Source organism: Mustela nivalis, assembly GCF_964662115.1.
Source record: "Mustela nivalis genome assembly, chromosome: 5".
Classification (NCBI taxonomy): domain Eukaryota; kingdom Metazoa; phylum Chordata; class Mammalia; order Carnivora; family Mustelidae; genus Mustela; species Mustela nivalis.
In genome coordinates, this window is record NC_139024.1 from 52,204,702 (window position 1) to 52,227,282 (window position 22,581).

At 33.9% G+C, this 22,581-nt stretch overlaps 1 protein-coding gene across 9 annotated transcripts in view; it reads right to left on the reverse strand.

The window, feature by feature from the left end:
• SENP6 (SUMO specific peptidase 6) overlaps positions 1-22,581 on the reverse strand; it is a 117,743-nt gene that overhangs the window by 34,847 nt on the left and 60,315 nt on the right. For 3 of the 9 annotated variants that reach the window (XM_082730280.1, XM_082730279.1, XM_082730278.1), the window contains 4 exons: positions 18,754-18,899; positions 13,060-13,357; positions 7,467-7,699; positions 4,220-4,390 (listed from right to left, as the gene is read on the reverse strand). In XM_082730280.1, the coding sequence (XP_082586406.1) occupies positions 4,220-4,390; positions 7,467-7,699; positions 13,060-13,357; positions 18,754-18,899 (848 nt within the window). Of the gene's footprint in view, positions 1-4,219; positions 4,391-7,466; positions 7,700-13,059; positions 13,448-18,753; positions 18,900-22,581 lie in introns of all 9 variants that reach the window. The other 6 variants (XM_082730277.1, XM_082730276.1, XM_082730275.1 and 3 more) reach the window with 2 other exon arrangements.

Sequence of the window (22,581 nt, forward strand, 5' to 3'; positions counted from 1 at the left end):
CTCTCTCTCTCTCTCTGCCTGCTTCTCTGCCTACTTGTGATCTCTCTCTATCGAATAAATAAATAAAATATTTAAAAAAATTAGCTAATTAATTGAACACTCTAGACTTTGGACATAATTGGCCTGGCTCATTTGGTAGAGCATGCAACTCTTGGACCTCACGGTTGTGAGTTCAAGATCAACACTGGGTGTGGAGCCTACTTAAAAATAAGTAAGTTGGATTGATATATGGAAAGATTAACAGATACATGAAAAGCAAATTTAGTAAAATGCTAATGGCAGAATCTAGCTGGGAGTTTTAGGAGCATTATTTCAACTCTTTAAAAATTTTCACAATGTAGAAAAAGGAAGCAAAGAAATATAAAATAAATTTAGTAATTATTACAACTGCAAAGTCTAGCATGTCACAAAACATACCTTCTAAAACCTGTCTGAAGTTAGTATGTTAAATGGGGACACCTAACTTGCAGCTTGGGAACATTCCAACATACATGGAAGCTGAAGTTATATGCTTTAAAAATTATGTCAGATGACTCAAAAAGCAGCAATAAGGATGACATAAACACTAAAATGGAAGCATTTAAATAACACTGGCATATGAGATGTAAAAAGAAAAAGAAGCATGTCTAAGTATCTGTCATGTAAAAATTTGTGTGTAACTAAATTACAAGTAGACACTAAGCTATTTCACCATCATCTCCAAGAATTTCTAAATTTAAGTTAGGTGAAACCTTCATTTTAGATCTTCTCAATTTTCTCACTGGAAAAATGAGGAATTGAATTATATTTGAGTATATAGGGTATTCCTAGTAATGTAAGCAATTTCCCTGTAAAACAAAGTATTTACATTTAAAGGCACTACTTTTAAAATAAAATTGGCTAGCCCACTTGGTAGAGTATGTGACTCTTGACCTCAGGGTCCTAAGTACAGCCCACAATGTGTATAGAGAGCTTACTTAAGAATAAAACAATATAACATAGCATAACAGGGGCACCTGGGTGACTTAAATGCTTGCCTTTGACTCACATCATGATCCCAGAGTCCTGGAATCGAGCCTGCCATTGGGCTCCCTGTTCACTGGGGACTCTGCTTCTCCCTCTCCCTCTGCTTCTCCTCCTCCCCCACTTATGCTCTCTGTCCTCTCAAATAAATCTTTAAAAAAAGAATAAAAACACAATAAAAAGATTTAAAATTGGCACTTCTAGATAGTATCAATTCTCCCAATGAATGAATTTAAAATAATTAAATTACCCAATAATAAATGAGATTTGATAAAGTACATAAAACAATAAAACATTTAAAATCTGAGAATAACGATGACATGGCAGGTAAATCATTTCATTATAAAACCTAAGGAAGTTATATTCAGGAAGAAAATGTCAAATCATCTTTAATTTTTTTAAAAGATTTTATTTATTTTATAGACAGAAACACAACAAGAAGGGAACACAAGCAGAGGGAGTGAGAGAGGGAGAAGCAGGGCTTCCCGCTGAGCAGGGAGCCCAATACAGGTATGGATCCCAAGACTCTGGGATCATGACCTGAGCCAAAGGCAGATGCTTAACAACTGAGCCACCCAGGTGTCCCTCATCTTTTACTTAAAAAAATTTTTTTTTAGAGAAAGAGAGTGAAGAGAGGTGTGGTGGGGGTAGGTAGAGAATTCAAAGCAGGTTCCATGCCCAGCTTGGAGCTTGATGCAGGGCTCAATCCCATGATCCTGAGATCATGACCTGGGCCAAAATGAAGAATTGATGCTTAAGTGGCTAGCTACCCAGGTGCCCCAAATCATCTTTATTTTTAATACGTTATTTGAAGAAATTACAAATTAATTATACTTCATCAATAAATGTTCTCTGGAACAATTCCATGGTACAAGGAAATTTAATACCACAGATTACAATATTCCACATTTTAAACACAACTATGTATTGACTGAGATATTTCACTTAGCATTTAAAAAAAAAACCCGTATGAACACATTTTATATTCTATATACTGCCTTTATTTTTTAAAATTAAAAAAAATTTTGTTTTCTAAGATTTTATTAAAAAAAGATTTTATTTATTTATTTGACAAAGATAGAGTTCACAAGTAGGCAGAGAGGCAGGCAGAGAGAGAGGGGGAAGCAGGCTCCCGGAAGAGCAGAGAGCCTGATGTGCGGCTTGATCCCAGGACCCTGGGATCACGACGGGAGCCGGAAGGCAGAGGCTTTAACCCATTTAGCCACCCAGGCGTCCCTTGTCTTTTATTTCTTAAAATAAATTCATGAAGTTAGTTCCCTTCACTAGATCATATATAACCTAACATGCAACTTTCATGTAAAAAACGTTTCACTCCAATTTTAATGTAGTTTTTTTTTTTTTTTAAGCTATCTCTAAGATGCGTGGAGAGAAGACCTTAAATCCTAGATCAAGTGTCACATGTTTTACAAACTGAGCCAGCCAGGCGCCCCAGTGCAGTTCTTGTTACGTAGCCTTAAGACTAAAAATGCAACTTTCAACTAAATGTCTAAATTATCAGCAAAACTTTATGATATTGGAAAGTTCTGAATAACAGTGTTAATATGGGGAAAAGCCATAAAACCTACAGGGGATCCCTGAGAATTTTTGAGGTATTTTGACTTAGAATGATATTTTTGTTGATGGACAGAAACCAGGAAAGATAATCTATAATATGAGGACTCGTAACAAAACAAATTTCATAAATCCCTGACAAGCTTGATGTATGTTACAACAGTACTGGGGTACTTTTTTTAATGCTGAGAAGCTGGAGTTAATGACTTAAAAAAAAAAAAAAATCAGGCTTCCCATACAGCTTTGTTCTAAGTAAGAAATCAGGTCCATAGTTCATTTTCTCCTATACTAACTTATAGGTCTTTTTCTTCCTTTGATCATATTGTACCACGAAATTATGACTCCTAGAAAATAAATAACTACTACTTACCATAATTTAAATAATAATAAAACTACCTTATAACTTTTCATATATAATACAATATATGTTCTTAAAGACTCTGCTTTATGTATAAGAAATAATACTGGGGGGCACCTGGGTGGGTCAGTGGGTGAAAGCCTCTGCCTTTGGCTCAGGTCATGATTGCAGTCCTGCATCGGGCTCTCTGCTCAGCCAGGAGCCTGCTTCCCTTCCTCTCTCTCTGCCTGCCTCTCTGCCTACTTGTGATCTCTGTCAAATAAATTTTAAAAAATCTTAAAAAAAAAAAAAAAAAAGGAAAGGAAAAGAAAAAGAAATAATACTAGGGGACTGGGTTTGAAAGAATAGATGAAAACAGGTATTTGGGGACATAAAGTTAAGTCATTATAAAATAAAAGGTACAAATTAAGTGCAGTGCTATAGGAAGATTAATCCACCAATAATGTGTAGAATACATTGGAAAAAAGAAAAATGACTAAAAAGGCTGGTTAATGCTGGTTAAATGTTATGTATTAAAATTTCAAATAGAAAATATGTATTTGAATTAGACTGATGGCAGCAGAATTAACAGGTATGACAAGTCCTTTGGGCTTCATGGACTCCAAACTAATCCAAAAGCACAATGTCTCTCTGGTGGCAATGTATTCCAATAATCTACTTCTAAGACTCTTAATGCTATGAGACATTTTTTGGCAGCCCCAAAAGCTTTTGGATCCTTCTTTCTCTCATTGTTCTTTAAAATACTCTTTTTGGGGTGCTTGGGTGGCTCAGTCATTAAGCATCTGTCTTCAGCTAAGGTCATGATCCCAGGGTCCTGGGATCAAGCTATGGCATCGGGCTCCCTGCTCAGCAAGAAGCCTGCTTCTCCCTCCCCCTCTCCCCCTACTTGTGTTCCCTCTCTCAGGGTCTCTCTCTGACAAATAAATAAATAAAATCTTAAAAAAAAAAAAAAAGAAAGAAAGAAATACTCTTTTCATGGAGTGAGCTGGCATGAGAATAAAACAGTAACATACTGGTTTTCTAACTTAGTAAGAATAATTATCTTTCTGTGATGAGTATGTACTACCTTGAACATTACAAGTTTTTACCCATTGACTTTTATTGTGAGGAGCTGTTTATACTTGTCTATATTCTCTTAGAGCAATTTGAAATCTTAACAAAATAATTTTTAATATCCTATTAAGTTAAAGATTTTAATTTACAAATTTTACAATATTATATTTAGCCTTAGCTATGGAATTTTGAATCTCATAATTGGTACAGTAAAAAGCTTAAGAATGTACTTACAATTACAGGCTCTATTAATAGCCGGAAGAGTGTTCCTACTCGTATACTTCGACAGTTTAAAATGACACTGTCAAAGGAACTTTGGCAGCTTAAAGATACAGGATCAACTAAAGTTTCTTGAGACGTCACTTTACGACGTTTTAGAGGTGTGCTGACAACAGAATTACCAAACTGAAAAAGAAAAAAACGTTTTCACTTAATTAAGCAACTAAAACAAGGCTGCAAAACTAAGTACACATATGCAAAGAAGATACAACATAAAAAATGTAATTATCAAAAGATTTTACTTCAACAGGGGAATAAATATTTATTAATTTCATATAAAGGAAATCATTCCTATTTCGTTCAGCTATACCTTACCTCGTCATTACATGAAATTCCATTAGGAGCACAGCACTGAGAAACGGTAATTTGGGAATCAAACTGCCTAGGTTCAAATCATAGCTATACCATCTTTTAATTATCTGACTTTTAAAACAACAGTAACTCCTTAAGGTTTGATTTCCTAAACTGTAAAATATTAAGAGCCTCTATTCAAATGAGGTAATGCATTCAAGCAGCTTAGCACAGTTCTTCATGCACAGTAAAATGTTAGATAAAAAGCTGGCTAGTAATAGTGGTAGTGCGGGGTTATAATGTTTGGATTAAATCAGCAATTTTTTTGGTAAGATTTTATTTATTTATTTGAGAGACAGGTAAGAGCAAAAGAGACCACAAGTGGAGCGGGGGTGTGGGAGCAAGGGCAGAGGGAGAAGGAAAAGCAGACTCCCCGCTGAGCAGGAAGCCTGATGCAGGGGGGCTGAGAAGGCAGCCCCTTAAGTGAATAAGGCATCCATGCATCCCTAAATCAGCAATTCTTAGAAAACAGGTATTTAGGGGAATGGTTATTTACAAAAGGATTCTTCTTTATATATTTGAAAATGTTAAAGTACTTGATCTGTTATGTTCTAATCACTTCCACATGCAAAATAATCATAATAAATTATTTTGAGTGTATAATTTAATGGTACTGAAATTATGATAAAAATTTTATTATCATAAGACTAAAACATGGTCTTAATAGAAAGCAAGAAAAAAAAAATCTCCTGCATAGAGATAGACATTATTCTCCCACTGTCCCCCTAGAGACATTCTATGATGTATGACATAAAACACGTATTAAAACAACACACACACACACACACACACACACACACTACTGCAAACTGCTTTTTCAGGCTTATTAACAGATTAATCATGAATATTTTCCCAAATTATTAATAGAAACCTACTGAGGTTTAAAAGCTTTTTTCTTTAGTTTCAGAATTATTTCTCCAAATGAAATGTTATTTAGGTAAATAATAAACACATAATTTAAGAGCTGCTCCAGTTGAATCCAAAGTGGAGAGACTGAGTCTAGAAGAGAGTGGTCCATATCCTCCCAAGAAGCCTCTAAAAGAGCATTCAAGATCCCTTATCGTTCAGTGTGCCAGTCTGAAAGCTGTTCACCCACACATTCCATCATATGGAAATCTATTATTTATTTAATTGAACCCCCCTAAGACTGGACATGTGAGTTCTCTCTGACCTTTCCCCATGACACACTATTCTCCAAGCATTTTTGCAGCTGAATCATGGTATATGTGCGTATTGCCAAATTGCTGTACCAATTTACACATTCAACTTTTCCATTTCTCAAACACTAACTAAAATGAACAGTATTATATACTTAAAAATTATCAACAATCTGACAGTTAACAAAACATTTTAATTTCATTTTCAATACTTCATCATCTATCAAATTCAGTTTTGCTGTTTTGGTAAACTGTTCTGTACTTTCCATTCAATAAAATATATTCATCTCTTCATTTACTATTTTTGCTTGGCTAAAATGCTTGAAAAAGCATTCCCAAAATTATATTAAAAACAGCAATTCATATTCTTCTATCATCATTATATCATTACAGATACTTTGTTTTCATTTGTTTTCCATCTTTTTTTTTCCCTTAAATATTTTATTTATTTATTTGACAGAGATCACAAGTAGGCAGAGCAACAGGAAGAGAGAGGGAGAAGCAGACTCTCTGCTGAGCAGAGAGCCCGATGTGGGGCTTGATCCCAGGACCCTGGGATCATGACCTGAGCCGAAGGCAGAGGCTTTAACCCACTGATTCAACCAGGTGCCCCTCATTTGTTTTCCATCTTAACAACCAAATGTATGTTTCCATATTTTTATACTGGTAACAATTCCAGATATATGTATATACATATGTAATTTCTTTTAACATAAAAGTATTTTTTTAAAAAAAGTTCTTTTTATAAAAATAAGAAAATATGCATATATTTCTGTAACTTGGTATTCCTACCCACCAATACCACATAGAAATCCTAAAAGTCATTTATACAGCTCTAATTCTTAGCCAATGGCTGCATAACACTCTACAGTACAGACAGACCACAATTTCTTCAGCCATTTCCATATTAATAAACAAGATTGTGTTTGCATTTGTTTGCCAATGCCAATAACGTTTACATATACAGTCTTAGATATTCCCTCTCTGTAGTGAGAAGTTTCTTTTGAGATTGAGTTTAGGGAATGAATATTTTGGTCATTCATTACACACTCAAAAATTTTAAATAGATGTTCTTATCATTGCGTTCCCAAAAGACTGTAACAACTTTCTTTTCCACCTGCAAAACAGAAAAGCACCCTTTCCCTTGGAGTCTAGCCAGCAGTCCATATTAATCAATTTTGTATTAATTTTGAAACTATTAAGTTCATTTGAATTTTCTTCCCCTTTTGTCTTTTTCTATCTTTAGATTACAAATTATAAACATTCCTTTCTAGATCCATTAACTGAAATAATTTCTTATCTTTTGCCACCTAAGTATTTTGAAATTTTTATGTATTAAAATGTAAAATAAAACACAGCAAAACAGTATCATAGTATAATATATCCAAGTTAAAAATGACTTCTCCCTGGTCCACTAGATTATACAAATATACCTTTTCATACTTATATTACACTATAAAGTTGGTATTGTTTCTTCTTGTTGAATTTTTCACATTTTAAGCTTTTAACTTAAATTGATTTTTGTATGTTTTAATATTCTTTTAAATAATCTTCCAATCAATTGTTTTAAGCCCCACTTAAGGAATAATTTATCTTTTTCTCCTAATGACATTGTTAAATTTCCCTCTAAAAAAGTATTTACATTCCAAAGGGGGGACTTAATCTGAATAAATGTCAATAAATGTGAAAAGTACCTGGTCTTTCATTCTTGCTTTTCTTGGCAATGTAACTGTATTTAACTCTGAATCTGCTGGAATGCTTCTTATTTCATGCTCTACTCTACAGATATTTTCATTTAGTGCTGCTTCTACTTTTCCAGTGGATGGTGCTGGGGAAGAACATGCTGAATCAGCAGGTTGAGGAGATATGCTTTCTCTTCTGTTAGTCCTGTCATTGTCATCATCATCATCATCACTGGACAAAATTACTATAAAGAAAATGTTAAATACTTCAGGTATTTCATTTCTGTCAGTTAAATATGTAAATATTTATACCAAAGCGGGAAAGATACCAAATTTGCTTTGGATCTCTTCCAGAACTGAGATTAATAAAAACAAATGAAGATACAATCCATTCTATCTGATGAAAAATTAAATTTGGAGACAATTAAAAATGAAGACAGCATAAGAAACTGGCTTTTTAAAATAGAATATATAAACATGTAATTATTCTGTAGTCCATTACCATCACCCACACAGGAAATATACACAAGTTACAGCAAAATTTAAATGTTTATCATAGATCTATTTCAGAGTTCTAGAAAGTCTCAAGAATGAAGATAATCTGCATATAAATTGTTCAAAAGATGGCATGCATTTAAATGTACTTGAAACTCCATGTGACTAAATAATTTTATTTCACACAGGAAATCACTAAAATCATAATTGGTCCTTGGGACAATGTGGACCTATGTGCACTGCTCAGTAAATTCTGTGGAGTAAATGAATGTGGGCATGAGAAGATACTAAGAAGGGAATTTGCTCGTAGACTCTCTACTCATTATTGGTCTTATCAAACCCATTTTTATATTACTCCCAAGAGCCACCCACAATGCACTTGAGTCAAACCCTAACTCCTTATTACGGTTTATAAATGGACATAATCTGGCCATTACCTACTTCAATTATCCTACAATATGCCATTTCCCCCTCTTTCTGCTCCAGGCACACCATCCACTTATATTTTGTTCCTCAAACTTCACAACATCTTTTTGTCTGGACTGTAATTCTCCTAATACTTTGCATTTTTGTCATCAAATAGCTTTTTGATTGACTACCCAACTTAAAGTAAGTGCATAGGTACTTGGCATATTCACAAAAAATGATATACATTTTCTTTTGTTTTTTTTTTTGTTGTTGATGTTTATTTGCTCTCTCTCCACTACATATAAACTTGAGAGAGCAGAATCACTGCCTTGTTTACTGCTATATTTCCTGAGTCTAAAAACCACCTGGAGAAGAAAAAGAATTCAAAAATCATATACTGAAGAACATATAACTCGTAGAAGCAATTTTCTTTTTTAGAATCCCACATGTAAATGTTTAGTTAATATTTTTTGAATAATACACATGCCCCAGAACACCATAATCCCAGCATCACTCCATTCGTCTTTTTATTTTGCTGCCTAGTCTCAGAAGCAAATGATAAACTGGATCTTTTCAGAACTATTAACAAAAAACCTAACAAGCCAGATTACTAGGTCTAAGCAGATTTATACATATTTGAAAGTCAGGGTTTTTTAATTTACTATTTAGCTCAGTTTCTATTCTCTGTAAAATTAGGGTCAAATATGGCACCTATTTCAAAGAATTGTCACAAGAACAAATGATTTAATACATAAAAGGTTTTAGCACAGTGCCTGACATATGTAAGCAAAAGCTTACATGTTTAAAAAAGCTTACAAGTTCATGAACTGCATCATTTATTTACAAAAAAAATACAGAAACATACATATGAAAGGGGAAGCAAACTCTTCTATTGATATATATATATTTTTATGGTGCTTCAGAGACACTAAAAACCTCTATAACCACTATTAAAAAAAAATCCATTTAAAGGCCCAATGCTTTAGCAGATAGAATTATACTACATAGTTCGTTTTAATAACTTAAAATAAATGAGGATTGTGCTCAATGACACCATACTTGCAAAGCAAACAGGAAGTGTGCAAAGACACCATATACTTAAAAATCTTGTTCTCATAGCTGATTTCATTCTATATATAGAATACATTCTATGTGATACATAAGATTCTGCATCAGCATCTATGATGGACAAATTGTGTTCCCTCAAAATTCATACGTTAAAGCTCTAACCCTCCTGTTACTGTATTTGGAGATATAGCCGGTAAGAAGATAATAAATGTTAAATGAAGTCATAAAAGTGTAGCCTTAATCTAATAGGACTGGTGTACTTATAGTAAGAAGAAATGCAGAATTTCTCCATGCAAACATAGAAGAAAGGCCATGTAAAGACACTGTGAGGAGGTGGCTGTCTACAAAGTGATGGCACCTTAATCTTGGACTTCCAGCTTCCAGAAACGTGAGAAAATAAATATCTGTTGTTTAAGCTACTCAGTCTACAGTATTCTGTAATGGCAAACCAAGCACATTAATTAATACAAGATCTTTGTGCTTATACTCAATCTTGTTCCTATAGATCCTTCTAACTTCATTCTTACCACACCCTTCTCCTTACTTCATTCGGGGGCTCTTCAAAAGTTACTTTATCAAAGGTGTCTATTTTACCACCTATCTAAAATAGCACCCTTCCTCATCTTGACACCTAACAATTATCACTCTCTATTCCTTGGACCTTGCTTCACTTTTCTACACTGAACTTATCAGCACTACTTGAGACATTGTATATTTTATTTATTTGACCACCCAGGACCTAATATTAGTTTCATTACAATAAACTACTTTAATAGGAATACAAATTTAATGATTAAGTAGATAAGGAAAGAAGACTTTAAAACCAGAAAAACTTGTTTTATTAAAGTCTAAACTCCAACAGTCCTTAAGTATATAATATCAAGAAGTTAATCTCCTTAAGCCTAGGCTGCCTCATTTATAAAATGGGATATATTCATGTCTACCTCACATGATTATAAAAACCAAAATTGGTTAGTGAATATACCTTTATCAGAAAGTAAGGCATATAGTATTCAATAAAAGTTATTTTTTATTGTTAATACAAAATGTTCTTAAAACATTTTTCTCTATGCTTTAATGGGAAATACTTAGTCTTCATTTTTTTCCCCTTTTTTGAGGAGGGGAGGGAAAGAAATTTATGCTTTATGGTTTTAATTCATGACTGATATGGTCCTAGGTTAAGATTTAAATAGTAAACCACTTGAGGACCTCAAAACCACATAAATTTAGTTTTTTTCTTATCACCTTAGCCTTATTTACTAACTTCCAGTTCTCTCATCCTAGAAATCTCCTCTGGATGGTAAGTTTCTTATACAACATTTGGCTCAGTAATAGTACCCAGTAACTACCTAGTGAGAGTTTTCTTCATATCTAATCATTAAAATGTAAAAACCTCATCATTAGAAAAGATTCAAATGACATTAACAATATTTAATATTGTACTGGTATAACATTAAAATGCATCATAAAATATTCATCAAATACCAACACCAACATAACCGAATGTTGGTTGGACACTCATCACAGAGTAATCATTTTTTTAATGGAGTTCTCTTCTTTTTCCCCTTAAGATTTATTTATTTATTTGAGAGTGAGCGAGCACAAGTGGAGGGCAGGGGGAGACAGAGAAAATCTCAAGCAGACTCTGAGCGTGGAGCCTGATGTCAGGTTCAAGTTCATGACCTTGACTGAGATCATGACCTGAATCAAAACCAAGACTTGGAAACTTGATCAACTAAACAACCCAGGAACCTCTGAGTTCTTTTTGAAAAATAAGCTAATATACTGGTATGAGCTAAGGTTTTTACACTGAATCAAATTAAAATAGAGCTTGACATATTTCCCAGGTTAAAATTTTTTTAAAAATTTTATCCCCTTTTATTTAACCGTTTTTAAAGTAATGATTTGGAATCTAAGCAACCTCCAAAGGTAACCAAGGGAGAGCTTTTCTTCTTTTGGGAGACCAAAGGGGACACCATTATGAGCTAATTAATTTTAATATATTTGACATATTTCCAATTTTCATTTTCATTTTATTTTCAAATTTCATATTTGGCAGACAGTAGTCACGATACCTTTTGTGACCTAAGTAGTCCCATTATTGGTCAGTAGGAGCCCTTTCTTCTTAGCTCCTGTGTCCTTTTTACATGTCCACAGTCGTTTTTGACTGTTTCCAATGCTTCCTGATATGAGAAGATGATCTAGATCTATTAAACAGACTCCTGCTCTGGACTTGGAGTCAGCCATTTCTCTGGAGGTTCTAGTTTTTTTTTTAGTGAGAAATGGTATTCAAAAACACAAATATGGGAACTAGGATTGTTCAATTATATTTAAGAGAATACATTATAATAATCTCACATTATTATCTCCAATTTGAATTTAAAATTATATAATTTTTACTTCTCTGATTTTACTTTTCAACTCTTTAAAACTGAAAATCTTAGTTTCATATATATAATACAATTGCTTATTTGCTTTATCAATATATGTGTTTAAAAGTAACGATACCAGTATTATTACTAACAATATTACTAAGTACATTTAGAATTTCTTTGCAGTTCTACTTAACCTTAAAATGTATCAGATTAGGATACATTATTAATGTATTAATTTAAATTCATTCGAAATAATTCTGTGTGTTCAATCCACCAACTAGATACATAAATAGGTTCATTAGTTTCATCTTGGTTTTGATTTTTCTTAAACTTCCAATTTAATTTTGTTTTATAATCATATAAAACATTTACATGGCTCCAAAGTCAAATCTACAAAAAAAGAGTTTGTTTGGAAATATCTAACATCTATCCCTAATTCCTACATTGTTTACTCCCTTTTAACCAACTACTTTTTAAAATTAGTTCTAACCAATTACTTTTTAACATATCTTTCCATTAAAAAAAATCCTTATATTCATTCTCTTGCCCTTCACAAACAAAGGGCAGCACATACTCACTCTGATCTGTATCTTGCTTTTATTCATGTTATTAAAGATCTTAGAAATCACTCTACAGAATATTAAGTGAGATCTTTCTCTCCTTTTACAGCTCTGTATGCTATAGTTTATACAACTACTTTCTGATGCCAGACTTTGGCTATTTATTACAAACAGGACTGCATTTCATATGCACATATATATATACCTTTGTCTAAAGGCAGGAAAAAGATTTAGGGGAAGAGTAAAAGTAAAACAGTAAAAGGGAACTAATTTTCACTGAGTCCTTTCCATGTATCAAATATTTTATTTACTGGGCTATGCTAGGCAGTTTAAATTTTATTTACTTCCTCAAAAACACTGTCAGGTAGAAAATAATCCATTTACAAATCAGAGAGATTAAATTAACCAAACCAAAGTTAGAAAGTTGGGCATAATTTGGCATTTGATCTATGATTAATTGGGGCCAAGGTCTGTGCTTTTCTTTTTTTAACTATTTAAGATGGACAGGATGAGAACAAAGTCAGTTATTTTCCAACTACATGGACAGTTTTAATCATCTACCCAAAAAACATGTTACTAACTAACACAAGAGATACCTATTAAAACTACGCTTCTCAAATATGCTTATGCTCACATTAAAAATATATGTAAAAAATACTGGATTGATATAAGTATGACTAAAGGGAGTAAAATACTTACTTGGATCATTTAGGTCTGACAGGCTTGTTTTCCTTTCTTTCAGGTTTGTGATTTTGGCTACTTTTGCCCTAGATAAAATGACTTTCCCATTAGTCTGTAAATAATTCTGTCTACTATCATCACAATTCACAATAATATCAACTGGAATCTTTCCCACACTGTTGCCATAAAACTTCTTGGATGATAATGCTGTGTTTTGTGACTTCTGTCCTCCAGAATTCTGATGAATTGATGTTCTTAATAATGGTCCAGAAGATTCACTCAAAGTTATAGCTTGTCTGCAATTTCTTTGCAAATCCTTAGGAAAAAGAATACCACAACTTTGGCATTTGGTCTGATTTTCCTTTTCTTTTCCACATTTTGGACAATATCCACACTGTTTAGAAACCTTAAGTTCCAAAAGAATAAAAAAAAAAAAAAAGACTTTGGCATTTTATTTCAACATCATGGAATAAAAAGTAAGATCTCAAAATTAAGTCTCTTACTCCCCATCATTATCACCAAGGCTACCACAAAATGCTAAATATGAAATACATCATGTTACTTGGGATTTAGCATCAGGATGCTGGAAGGAATTTTTGGGACCATCTAGTCCAACAGTCTTCACAATGGGCCATGCATACTTCTTAATGGCTACATAAGGATTTTCTATGTTATACAGAGCATAAATAATCTTAAATATCTAAATCCTCAATTTCCACATATCATTCCAAAATCTGACTTGACTATGCCTCTGACGGAAAATTATCTCCTGCCAGAACTGTTCTCATAGTTTTAAAAAAAGCCCAACTTCCATTTGAAATACTATAATGGCATACTGCTCTGGAGTATAAAAACCACGAAACCAAACAAAAGGACAATTTTAAATGTTGGATAAAATCAGTTCTAAATACTGTTTAACAAAAACTTTTACAAGACAACTGATTTTTTAAGACAGTGCTTCAAAAATATTTTAAGGATGGCCTAAATCTAGGTTACAATTGTGAAATTATTAAAAATATTTTTGATGGTAGAGCTTCCTGTGATTTGGGGCATATAATTTAGGAGTTCAAGGATTCTTTTCAGACTCATGTACTTATTTACATGAAAAAGGTTCTTTAGCACTAAGACTATAAGGAAAAACACGAAGAGATGTTGAATCCTGTCTGAATATGTAACATAATCTTTATTCAAGGACATAGGAATTGAGAAAAACAGTCACTGTCTCTAATTAAGACATGCATTTCTAATAATTTTACTTTTTATGTCAAATAGGTACTTATCAAACTATAACATAGTTTTAATCAAAGTCTACTATTAATAATCAAAATAACTCAATCAAAAACAAATTTTTTTAAACACTTCAAGCCTTATATCATAGGAAATAAGTGGATAAATACTTCTAGCAATGAGATGATAAAGACTGTAATTATTAAGTGCTATAGTATTTGGAGGCTACCAGATCCATATACGAAGTGAGTTAACTACTCTATTTTAAAATGTTGTTCCTTTCATTGTGTCAACTATTACATCCAATGTAACCATTTATACTTGAAACAAAAAATGCTGAATGTCAACTTAAAAATACATAAGAGAATACACAGTTGTTTAATAAAGTCTTTTAGGTGACAGAAATCATCAAGCAGTTGCAGCATTGACCTTAAATGGTAGTTATATATGATCACTTGTGTAAACATAAATTTCAAAATTCATTGAGCTAAATGCTTAAGTTCTACACATTTTATTCTATGTAAATTTTTAACTAAAAAATATGTAGAAAAAAGTCTAAAACCCAGCATACTATCTTATCTCCTTGTTTTAAAGATGGGAAAACTGACAAAAATTATTTACCTTGTCCTACATGACCCACAACAAAGCCATTCTATTATATCATGCTACCTATTCAAGAATCTACCCCAGATAACAACAAAGAATGAAACCAAGCTTCAACCAAGGCAAAGTTGAACTTAGTAGAACATCAGCTCACTATCTTAGCAAAGGTGAATTAAAAAAAAAAAAAAAAGAAAAAGAAAACATTCTTTCTCTGCCAGTACATAGCAGAATTCAGTTATACCACTGGTAGAGTCTAGGTCTAAGGAATTTATTTTTCTCATAGGACTTCTGATAGGGCCCCGTGTATTTAGGACACATAGTTAGCAGGCAAAGTATGCAAACAACTGGTTAGGCACAAATATGGGACAGATTATCAACTCCGAAATTTTAGCCCATCATCATAAGGTAAAAAATTAATAGTACATGGGCGCCTGGGTGGCTCAGTGGGTTAAGCCACTGCCTTCGGCTCAGGTCATGATCTCAGAGTCCTGGGATCGAGTCCCGCATCGGGCTCTCTGCTCAGTGGAGAGCCTGCTTCCCTCTCTCTCTCTCTGCCTGCCTCTCCATCTACTTGTGATTTCTCTCTGTCAAATAAATAAATAAAATCTTAAAAAAAAAAAATTAATAGTACAGTTAAACCTTAAACAACACAGGTTTGAACTGCACAGGTCTACTTACATGATGATTTTTTTTTAAATAAATACAGTGCAGTACTATAAACGCATTTTCTCTTTCTTATGATTTTAACATGTTCTTTTCTCTTAGTTACTTTATAGTAAGAGTACAGTATATAATATAACATGCAAAATATGTGTTAGTTGCCTTTGTTGGTGATAAGGCTTCCAGTCAACAGTAGATTATTAATAAAGTTTTGGGGGAGTTGAAAGTTGTATGAATATTTTTAACTGTTCAGGGGATCAGTACTTCTAACTCCTGTGTTGCTGAAGGGTCAACTGTATATTAATGAAATAATGCAATTATTCACTGATGAACTGCAAATGGTTGGCCATGTTCCACTGCACCTAAAAGGCAAACTCATAAATAAAGGAGTAGCCTCCATTTACATACCACCCTGCACTAAAATACCTAATTTTCTAAGAAAAAATCTAAACTCTATTATTTTCATAATGAAAATGATCAAGTTGGGTATTGACAGACTCCTATTATTCACTGTCTGTGAAAAGGACATTAATAGGATAGATTAATAGGACATATTTCTAAGAACAGACCTCATGAAAAGGTAATAATTCCACATATTTCCTTTTATAAAATTGATATTAAATAGAAAAAGCACATACTATTAAAGTTTCTGATATTAAAATACATAATGAAATACACTGTGAGCTACTATCATATGCCTTCCATCAGCTAAGAAACACATACCTTGGAACTACTTTCAACAATTAAAAACAAAATGCAGGTTAACTGAATCAGATATATGTTAAATTTTCCATGATAAAAACTAGAGTTTCAGAATTTTATCAATGTAGTGATCTCAAAACCAGAATCTCAATACTGCACAATTACCTTTAGTGAAGTGTGTATAAAGTTGTATTTTTCCATAACAATTTCATGTTAGATATAATTTCTTTTGGAAAATAAAGACTAATTAAAGACTCATTTTCCCCCTGTTGGTAGGTAGACTTTTACAAACTAAAGTAAACCCAAATCACTAATACATATTATCTGCTAGGCTTTATACATAAATAATAACCAATTACACTTAGTAAGAATGAGCCTGTCTCTATTGAAAACCCCTGAGACATCATTTTTAGCAGAGTCTTAATATGCAAAATCTCATCAAATATCAAAGACTGTGTTTCCTTAAGCAGCACAAAGCGTAGCATTTCATAGACTACATGTGGAGAAAAAAAACTCCACTAATCTTGTCTAAGAATTAAAAATTACATAGAGGGTGGCTAGAATCAATTCTTTATGTTCACTAAGAACAGAATAAGAACAACTGGCATGCAAGTGAAAAGTAAAAGGAAGATTTATTTTGGATGTTAAAAATATTCTGAGGTTTTCTACTTGCATCCCTAGGGAAGGATGGTGTGTCTTGGGGAAAAGCTTTTGTCTTTTCTCTCTCTTCTTCACCTGAATCAAGCAGTGGGCAAGATAGTGCGGAAATGCCAGTACAGCCTAAGCCTAGCTTAGGCTGGTATGTCAGGAAAATAATCCAATAAAAAGCAACTAAAATCAATAAGTAAATACACTAGACATGATGGAAGTCAGGTTTCTCAGTCAGAGAAGGAAGTTACAAACATGAAAAGTGGTAAAGACTAACACTGTGATTTTAGACTAGAATAGGAATTATCAGTATGAATTCATGAATTTTATTTTATTATTTTGGCAGGGAGGGCTCCCCCCCCCAACTCAATCTCAAGGCAGCTCCAGATAAATTCATGGATTTTAACATGTACTAAATACTAACATATAAACACACATATACTTACTAGTTCTGTCCACTGAGAGGGCCTATAAACCTGATACCAAGTAGCAATGAGCATAACCTAATAGGAACAATGGGTCCTTGGAGAAATGAATGACTATAAAACTGAGACAAAGAAAATACAAAGAAGTCTAGACCATCTGGTTACATCAAAAATTAAGGGCAGTATTCAAAGAATGATGTGGATGTGTCAAAAAGAAAAAGGAGACAGCTTAAATAACTTCCCAGGGGACAAGACTGTAACAATTTAAGCATCAAAATAATAACAGAGACAGAACGTAACTTTTTTGAGTAAGAATCCATGTTGTGTCAACTACACTTCAATTAAAAAAAAAAGGAATCTATACATCTGTGCTGATATAAAGGAATACATTAAGTAAATCCTCTACCTTATAGTAGCTCATCCTTAATTCATGAGCTACTGGTAGAATACCTTACCTTACACTAATTCACCTTATTAATAAATAAGAAATACCCACTAATTAACTTTACAGTGGACAAATCTAGGAAAGTACATCTTAAGATAAAAGTTATAATGTGGAAAATCAACATTGTATGCATTCTGATATGATGTAATGGTAAGATTACAGAATCACTTCAGAGAATTCCTGAAAAATGGATGAAGAAATCATGAACAAACATACTTTCCATAATATCAAGGTGATGAAAGACATGGAAAGACTAAGGAATTATTCCAGATTAAGGAAGACTAAAGATCATACAATTAAATATAACACAATCCTGAACCGGATCCTGTTGTGAAAAAGGACATTAATTAGGTGAAATTTGAATGGGGTTTGTGGATAAGACAGTAATTTTGGATCTATGTTAACTTAAAAATTTTGACAGTTGCACTATGATTAGGTAAGAAAATGCCTCCTCTCTACCCCCTGCCTTTTTTAAGGAAACATGCACTAAAGCATTAAGTGTTAAATGGGCATCATGTCTGTTACTTATACTCAAATGGAGCAGAAACACACACACACACATACACACACACACCCCGCACCATACCACACCACACCACACCACACCACACCACACCACAGAGGTAAGGGGGAAGGAAGGCAGGGAAAGCAATATATCAGATGTGGAAAACTGGAGAATCTAATAGAAGAGTATATGGACAGTCTTTTTGTTATTTCTTCAATTTTTTGTAAATTTTAAATTATTTCCAAATATTTCTGGTTGAGAGCTATCATTTGAAGTATGTTGCAGGAAGGCAATGATCAATTGTTTTCAGAAGACAAGTATTCTACATTTTGGATAGTGAAAAAAAATGACATAACGAAGGCAGAAAAGTTTGCTTAAATAACTTTTCTAGGTCTTCTCTAGTCCTTTTAAGAAAAGATCACCTATAATTTAGTAAGTACTAAAAGTAATATTGATAAAAATATCAACTGATTAACAAGAGTAATTTCTCCACCCACCTCTAAATCAGTTAAACATTTTTTTGAAGCAGGAGACAGAGCAGGTGGAGACTGATATGTGCTACTGGGACGTTTCTGTGGCACCTTCCTTTTAATTTCAGACTCCAGGTGTGATTCAGACTCTTCAGCTTTCTTCATTACACGATCTAAAGGAAGGAGGAAAAAACAAAAGTACTGAAATCAAATTTAATAAATTCCTCATGATCTTTGCTTATGAACAATGCTAATTTATATTATAAAATTCTTACGTTTTGGTTAAAATAATATTTCACAATGTATATAATGAAGAATAACCAAAACTTGGAAACAAGGAGAGATGGCTGAGTTAGAGGATCTGGAACTCACTTCTTCCCTCAGGCACCAAGACAACAACTACATACAATACAACTCACTCTGAAAATGACTTTAAGATTACCAGAACAGATCTTCCACAGTTTAAAAAAAAAATAAAGGAAAAGGCACATTGAAAAGGAAGGGTATGAGGGCCAGCAGTGCAGTCTGGAACAAAATCCCCCACAGGCAACCCCAAAGTGGGTGGGATATTAGTTCTCATTGAGGAGTGAGGGGATCAAGTTAGGCACCCTAACTCTGGGAATCCAACCAAGAAGACAAGCCACCATAACACCTAGCTTTGAAAATCAGCAAGGATTAACTCCAAGAACTTTGAAAATCAGTAGGCCTTAACTCTGTGAAAGCTGGTGGACTGTAAGTAAAAAAGACTCTGCTCTTAAAGAGCTAGTGCATTATATCACTTAGCACTTTGAAAAGTACCTGGGTTATACATGAAAGAGATTCACTGACTAAGTTTAGGGCAGGTATGGAAGGAACAGGGATATATAGGAGGTTTCTCCAAAAATAAAAATACTGGGAAACACCATTTTTCTTGTGCTTCAGTCTAGCTTGACCAGACACTTGGAGGTGCCAGTTATAATACTATCTATCTTACTATAGTGCACTGCTTACTCCTCCCCAGCATTTGCCTATGGATCCACCCTGACTCAAGCAGCCAAACCCCATGTGTGCCTGCAAAGCACCTGCCACAACACCCCACCCAGTGAGCACTGTCAGGGACAGTGCCTCTCCTACAAGCAGACTCACAGCAGTTGCAGCTGTACCTCTCAGCCAGGTGTGCCAAGAGCTAACCCTACCCATCAGCAAGGCCACCAGAGCCACAGCCAGACCTGCTCACCAGTATACCCACAAAAGTCATGGCTTTGTCACAACAGGAAGGTGTACACACAACCTATACAGGGGATACCCCTGGAGGACCCGTTTCTAGTGACTGGGGTTAATGTGCTACCCAACCTCATAGGATGCCTTCTATATAATACCACTGCTTTCAAGATCAGAAGTAGGTGACCTACCCAATACAAATAAACAGAGAGTCAGAAAAATGAGAACACAGTGAGATATGTTCCAAACAAAAGAAGTAAGACAAAACCTCAGAAAAAGAACTAAATGAAATGGAGATACATGATTTGCCCAATGAAGAATTCAAAGTAAAAAAAAAAATAAAAAGAATTCAAAGTAGTGGTCATAAAGAGGCTCACTGGACATGAAAGAAGAGCAGATGAACAAAACAACAACTCTGACATAGAGATAAAAAATTTAAAAAGAGCCAATCAGAGCTGAAGAATACAACAGTCGAAATTAAAAATACATTAGAGGGAATCAACATCAAATTAGAGAATGCAGGAGAATGGATGAACAATCTGGAAGATATGATACTGCAAACTACCCACGCTGAACAGTAAAACAAACAAACAAAAAAGGACAGGTTAAGAAATCTCTGGGACAACATCAAGTATATTAACATCAAGTATAATTAACATTCATATTATAGGGGTCCTAAGGAAGGAAGAAAAAGGGGCAGATAATTTAATTAAAGAAATAATGACTGAAAACCTCCCTAACTTAGGGAAGGAAACAGATATCCAGGTAAAGAAGCAGAGAGAGAGAGAACCCCAAACAAGTTGAAGCCAGAGAGGTCCATACCAAAACAGATAATAAGATCTCAAAGATTAAAGATAAAGTGAAAATCTTAAAAACAGCAGGAGAAAAAACAAAATAGTTACGTAAGAGGGAAACCACATTAAGGCTACCAGCTGATTTTTCAGCAGAAACTTTGCTGACCAGAAGGGAGTAGTATGATTATATTCGAAGTGATGAAAGGGAAAAACCCACAACCAAGAATACTTTACTAGGTAAGCTACATGTTCAGAATTAAAGGAAAGCTAAAGAGTTTCCAAGACAAACACAAGTTAAAGAAGTTCATCATCACTAAACTACCTTACAAGAAATGTTAAGGGGACTTTTTTTTTTAAGATTTATTTTTATTATTTATTGAGAGAGAGAGAGAGAGAGAGAGAGAGAGAATGAATGTGTGAGAGTGAGTGCAAACAGGGAAGGGCAGAAGGAATGGGAGAAGCAGGTTCCTCATTGAGCAGGGAGCCCAATGCAGGGCTTGATCCCAGGACCATGGAATCAAGACCTGAGCTGAAGGCAAACTCTCAACCCACTGAGCTACCCAGGTACCCCAGGACTATAAAAGCTTGTGCACAGCAAATGAAACCATCAAGAAAATGAAAAAGAAACCTACTGAATAGAAGAAGATATCTGTAAATAATATTATTTGATAGGGGATTAATATCCAAAACATATAAAGAACTCATACAACTCAAAATCAAAAAGACAAATAATCCAGATAAAAAATGAGCAGAGGATCTGAAAAGACATTTTTCCAAAGACAAACACATGAGAAGATGAATCAACATTACTAATAATCAGGAAAATGCAAATCAAAACCATGATGAGATAGCACCTCACATGCCAGTTAGAATGGCTAATCAAAAAGACAAGAAATAGCAAGTGTTGATGAAGATGTGGAGGAAAGGGAATCCCAGTATGGAGGTTCCTCAAAAAATTAAAAAGAAGAAATCCCACAAGACCCAGTAATTCCACTACTGGGTATTTACCCAAAGAATTATTTTTAAAATTGAATTTGAAATGATTTATCCACTACTATGTTTACAAAAACACACATACACACACACAAAAAGGAAATTTTGCCATTCAGTGACAATACAGACCTAGAGGATATAGTGCTAAGCAAAATAAATCAAACAGAAAGACTTCATAATTTCACTTACGTGTGGAATCTAAAAAAAAATCAATCAAACAAACAGCAGAAACAGACTCATAAACTGATGGTGGCCAAGAGGGGCAAGGGAGGGCAAAATGAGTCAAAAGAACTAGGGATACAGGCTTCCAGTTATGGAATGAATAAATCACAAGGATAAAAGGCAAAGCATAAGAAACAGTCAATGTAACTTTAATTGTGTTGTATGGTGACAGATGGTAGATACACTTGTGGTGAGCACAGCATAATTTACAGAGTTGTCGAATCACTACGTTGTACACCTGAAACTATTGTGATATTTTACGTCAACCATACTTCAGTAAAAATACTATTAATAAAAGAATAACCAGAACTTTACGTTGCAGCCCTGTTCTGGTAGCTCTACTCTACTTTTCATTCCTCACCAGATCTCCTCACACACTAGACCACTTTTGTCAAGAGTACCAATATTCTCCTCAGGCTATTCTGTTACTAAGGCAGCAGAAGTACTTTTCACACTGAATCAATCTCTCTCTCTCTCTCTCTCACACACACACACACACACACACAATTTTTTGTAAGTTAGTTATTCTTCTTAGATTAGTAATGAAAGGGTCATGTGAATGGCTCTGTAGGATAAGCATCCAACTCTTATTAGTTTTGGCTCAGGTCATGATCTCAGGATCGTGAAACTGAGCCCTGTGACAAAC